This window comes from Bombina bombina, chromosome 6 (genome assembly GCF_027579735.1).
Source record: "Bombina bombina isolate aBomBom1 chromosome 6, aBomBom1.pri, whole genome shotgun sequence".
Taxonomy (NCBI): domain Eukaryota; kingdom Metazoa; phylum Chordata; class Amphibia; order Anura; family Bombinatoridae; genus Bombina; species Bombina bombina.
Window position 1 is genome coordinate 895872019 of NC_069504.1, and position 6000 is coordinate 895878018.

The following is a 6000-nucleotide window of genomic DNA, read 5'->3' on the forward strand; positions in this document are numbered from 1 at the left end:
TCAGCTAGATGCCTTTGTTCCTTCAACAAAGGATGCCTAGAGAATGAAGGTAATTGGAAAGTTGATTAAAATATTATGTTCTATCCGAATCATGAAAGAACATGTTGGGGTTTCCTGTCCTTTTAATAGAAAATCAAAATAAAATGAAGAAAAAAAATGTAACTGGAAACATTCTATGTGTTCTATGAAGGTATTTTATTTTATAAGTTTAAATACATAAGTATATTTTGATAAACTAAACAATATATAACTATAGATTACACTGCTTCTTTTATACACACAATTTATGTATGTATGTGTGTGTACGTAGATATGCATAGCAGTATATATCTGTTTGCACTAAATCAATAAACCAAGCAGAGCAGCAAGAATATAATATGCAGAGCTGTCTATACCCATACTAAGTAAAACACAGTAAATGTATATAGCAAGCAAAGTAGAGAGAACATCTATGACAAAGTTGTGTGTATCTATAGTAAGCAGAGTAAAGTTCATCTGTATAGAAAACAGAGAAGAATATACCCTTACTAAACAGAGTTGTGAGTATTTATACAAAACAGGGCAGTTTGTGTCTCTGCTAAGAAGAGAATATTGAATCTATACACCAAGCAGAACACATTGCATACATTAAATATAGAATATATATATATATATATATATATATATATATATATATATATATATATATATATATATATATAGTCCTACTAAACAAAATTGTCTGTATATATACCAGACCAGGAGAGCACAGTGCATTTGTATACCAGGCAGAATTCAGGGTATCTATATTTATACAGGGGCAGTATGTACAAAAATCAAGATTAGTTTGTAAATTTCTATAACATGAAGAGGTTTAATATAATCCAGTTATTCCCAACTGACTCTTAAAACTGCTGTGTCAAAGACAGAAGCTATAAATTCCACAGACATCATGGCTGATGGCCAAATATATAAATAAAGTAATACCAAATTGCTTGTGGGGTTTCTTTGAGCAATTACTCATCTTAGATCTAATAAATTGCACACATTGGGTAATGTTGCCTATATATTCTACTTAATTCTACCATTCTTAATTGTATGTCCCACAGCAAAGCAATATTTTAACTACTTATGTAATATATCCAATGAGCACTTTGTGTCAGAATTTAATGAAAACAATTGGCCAGATTCACAAAGACATCATCACTCAGTTAAAACAAATGTTCCAGTTCCTGAATAGCAATAATGTATGCAGAGTTTTTTGTATGTGTATTGGTTACCATGCACTGCAAATGATATATTTAGCCTTTACTAAACAATAGGAAAATCCTCTTGTTCTTTGCTGACAGCAAGTTCTGAATGAGTTAAGTGATTACTCTCCCAAGTGCAGTGTGGGTAGATCCTGAATAAGGGAGGGGGTTTGCTCCACTGTTAACTCTTTATAATTCATTTTATCCACTGTACATTTTACTGATTTCCAAAATATGAAATGATAATGGTGGAAAACAATAAGATCCAAGACTTCTGCAATTAGTTTGCACCTAACAGCACAGCCAGTGTTTTTAGGAAAGGAAGATGAAAAGATGGGGATCAAGAAAGGAGAGATATTAATAAGGGCAGAACTGAGTGCTTTATTGTATTGTTTTGCAGGGTGCTGGAATATAACTGACCTGACACCAGAGGGGCCACATCCAGGGGTACAATGCAGAAGAGAACCAGCGGCAGCAACATTTTGGAGGTCAATAACAACCACGGTTCAGGGGTCATTCAGAATGTCATTAGATGGTCCGGGGAGATAGACTGGTCCAGCAGCTGATAAATTGTGTGCTATGTTAGAGCAGCCTGAGATAGTGACAATGGTGTGTGCAGTGTGTGGGGGGTCTGTGTGCTTGCAGTATGTACAATGGGAGGGATCATTCCTCGTTGTCTCTGTCCCTTGTCAAAGAGGCTGTTTCTGTCCCTTATCACCCGGCTGGTGTGTTTGTCCTTGACACACAGCCTGCCTCCCTGTACCTCTCCCCAGTGACAGCCTGTGTTCAGCATCCGTGGGATTCTCCAACTCTTTGTCTCTTTTCATCTGTTTCTTGTTCTGAACTCCAAACTTCACAGACCCTCCTCCTGCACTCCCCCACTTCTCCCCTCCTCTTGCACTGCCCCCCTCTATACCAGGCCTGCCCCTTTATAGTACTTCTGCCTTTTATTCTTTTCTCACTGCATATCCCCCGCTACAGCACTGCCTCTCATATAACTCCCCCCCCCCACCCCATCATATATGCTGCCTTTTCTTCTAGTGGCCCTAATTTTCTTTTCTTTCTCTGTTTTTATTTCATATAATTTCCCTCTTGTGTTGAGAAACACAATTATTTATTGTCATTTTTTATTGTTTTCGGGTGCATATTTCCAGCAGCACACATCTGGGTGCAAACATGGGGCTGTCTTGCTGGGCTCTTTGTCGCCCCCTGCGGGAAAAAGTTTGCAACAGCAGGTGACCAAAATCTAGTTTGCAAACCACACATTGTTACAAATTAGTGTATAATTACAAAATCTTTCAAATTATAGGGATGTGCTTAGATACTCTAATCTAATGTATTTTTTTTTTCCATCTCAAAGGCTCCAGTACGCGTTTTGGAAAAATCCAGATTTGTGAAATTGACAATTATACAGATCATTTAATGTTGCAATTAGCAGTCTACACGTATGATCCGAACATAAGACCGCTACATTTAGCAATATTTTGTCAAGACTTCTTTTGCAGGCAAGGATAAAAATATAATTATGCTGAACACATATTTTCCAGGGTTGTGAGTTTCATCGTACATAATCCATAACGAATTCATGTTTCACTTAAATGAGCAGGACCTTTTTTGTATCAATTCTAAGTCATCTTTTTTATTGTTACAATTCTATAGACTTGCAGAATATGCTTAAAGGTGTAGGAAACCCCAAATTTTTCTTTCATGAGTTAGATAAAACATACAATTTAGAACAACTTTCAAATTTACTTCTATTATCAAATTTGCTTCATTATCTTGTTATCCTTTGCTGAAGGAACAAAATTGTACTACTGACAGCTAGGTGAACACATCTAGTTAGCCAATCATAAGAGACAAATGTATGCAGCCAGGCACCAATCAGAAGCTAGCTTCCACTAGAGTAGGATATGTGTGTATTCTTTTTCAACAAGGGATACTAAGATAATGAAGTACATTTGAAAATATGCTTTATCTGAATAAGGCAAGTTTAATTTTGAGTTTCCTGAAATAGGGATAGGAAAGTCAAAATTATACTTGCATGATTTAGGTAGCGCATGTCATTTTAAGACACTTTTAAATTCACTTCTGTTTTCAAGTGTACTTTATTCTCTTCCATTCTTGAAAACAAATATGTAAATACCCTATACTAGTGGGAGCTGCTTCTTCAGGACAGAATATCAAAGGAATGAAGGAAATTTGATAACAGAAGTAAATTGGAAAGTTGTTAAAAAATGCATGTTCTAACCAAATACTGAAAAAAGGGTTTAATGTCACTTTAAACATTACAACTAAATACACCAGAGCCTGACCTGTAGAATTAATTCAAAAGATTTCCTTTATTCATTTTTAAAAAAAATATTATTAAAGGAGATGTAGTTTAAATTAAATTCCTGAAAAGTATATGGGGGTAAAATTACGCACATTATTAGAGTTAAAGTACAGAAGAGGGGGTAAAAATTTTTTTATAGAAATATATTGCACAGTGTTTTTATTACACATAAACATTTTATATTGCAATAACAATCACGTAGAATTAATTAAAAAAAAGGAATAATTTACCCCAACTTGAAAATTACATACTTTATAAAGATTTGTACAGTACCTGCCCCTCACCACAGCCAATAGCAGGGCATCACTCTTCATTCTAATCAATGGAGCCACATATATATATATATATATATATATATATATATATATATATATATATTATTACAGCTTTATTAAAGATCAAAGCATCAAAGTCTCATCAAGGAAAGTAGTAAATAACCAGCTGCATCATTTTAAAATAGTATAAAAACATTATATGAAATATAATATTAAATCTAAGTATAACAAAACAGAGTCCACTAAAGTTGTTGCCCATAAATTCCAATTTGTTGGTGATCCCCCACCTTATCTATGTAAATTATGTAAAAACTATACAATCAATTATGCTTTAAAGGGCCTTAAACCATGTATATGCTAGTTCAATTATTGAGTGCAAAAAGTATGTTTCCTTTAAGATATAAGTATCTCTAGACTTTTTTCCTAAAATAAAATTCCTCAGGGTCTATCAGTTCTGATATATTTTTCCTCCTACTGAAGAAGACTCTTTACACTTCCAGTTTTTAGCAACAAGAAAATGGACATCATTCAGCATATAGGGCATTTTGGGTAATTTTTCTAGGGAGCGTGTCCGTAGAGCGTTCCAGGTAGGACACATTTCCGAAGAGCTCCAGAGGATAACTCCATAATCTGCCAATTAACGGAACTTTGCAACAGCATCCACAATAGATTTTTAAAAAAATAAATAAAATACTATTGCCTTTCTCAGAGAGATCGGCTATGTGTCTTTATATGCTGCTTTAATGGCATTGGTGCCACGGATTGGAAGTAATAGGCCTAGAGCAGCGGCTCCTATATAGGCAGTAACCACCTCCCGGGCAATCCGGGTTCCCTGTGTAGTCTACTTGGGACTGACTATTTATATCTATCTTCAACAATGGAGAACAAAAGACATCTTTGTCTAACTCAGCAGATAAACAAAATTGTGAAGAAAAGATCACTATAATGGTGGCCATAATAGATGATGTGACATCACAGACCATAGAGGACCGCTTAACTAAACTAGAAAGTCTTCTACTACACATCATGCAAAAATGTTTGCCCAGCTGCAATGTGGAAGTCGAAGAACCTCCATTATAACAGATGATAGAGCGGAGTTGTGAACTGGTATTTTATTAGCGACAAGAGGGGTAAGCTTGGCCTAGGCACTGAGTATGCAGATAACAAAGTAATGGAGCATATATATATATATATATATATATATATATATGTCTTACCAGCTAAGCAAGAGCATTGGATGCTGCCTAAAGATGCACTGAGTAGATCTTGCTGCCCATCTGCTACATTAATCAACCAGACACAGCTGCACCGGGATCTTTCGGGTCCTTGTTTGCTAACACAAAATACTCCATTCATACAAAAATGTTTGTCCAGCTATAATGTGGAAGTAAAAAAAATCTCTAATACAACTGCTGATAGCGGAGAGTTGTGAACCGGACTTCACCAGCAACAAGAAGGGTGAGTGCGGCCTAAGTGCTGAGTGCGCCAATAACAGAGCACTGGAGCATACATATGTCTTACCAATGACGCAAGAAGATCGGATATGTCTTACAGCCCATTTGCTACACCAGATGCAGCCGCACCGGGATCTTTCAGTTCCTTGTTTCATGGGGTCCAATAAGTTAATTCTACTTGCTTTGCTAACAAAAAAACTCCATCCGGGCCTGGGGACGGATTTGCTAGACATAGCCTGCAGGCCCTACCTGAAATAATGCGTTCAACATTGTCTGGGATTTTTTCTAATGTTAAGACTGGTGTTGTGAATTTACAGGAATATGTTGTACAATCAGAATCCTCTGACAATATCACTCACGTGGGATCGCTGTCATGTACAGATGTTGCACTATTCACCTTACCCCTTAAGCACTTAAAAATCACACAGCTTGGGTAATATTAGCCTTTAAAGCTGAGTTGGGCTAGAGAGAACATACGACAATCGCTGTCTCTCTGTTGTCCAGAAATTAAGTTATATTTACAGTTTATGTGGTTCTATTCATATGACAAGGTTATGTTTCTATGTTTATTGTATGTTGTAATTCCATTTTTTTTTTTAGAATCTATCTTTATTTTCATGAGATATAAATACTTATTTAGCTAAACATTTTGCAAATATAAGGTTAAATGGATAGAGGGGAAGAAGGTAGTTTATATATGGTAATAGCTC

General features: G+C 35.6%; 1 protein-coding gene across 2 annotated transcripts in view; it reads right to left on the reverse strand.

Moving 5' to 3' along the window:
• The window catches only part of ADAMTS7 (ADAM metallopeptidase with thrombospondin type 1 motif 7), a 163544-nt gene extending 161498 nt beyond the window's left edge, over positions 1-2046 (reverse strand). For both annotated transcript variants that reach the window (XM_053718476.1, XM_053718475.1), the window contains exon 1: positions 1650-2046. In XM_053718476.1, coding sequence (XP_053574451.1) covers positions 1650-1746 — 97 coding nt within the window. In that variant the 5' untranslated portion in view covers positions 1747-2046. The remainder of the gene's footprint in view (positions 1-1649) is intronic.
• Between the last annotated feature and the right edge of the window lie 3954 nt (positions 2047-6000).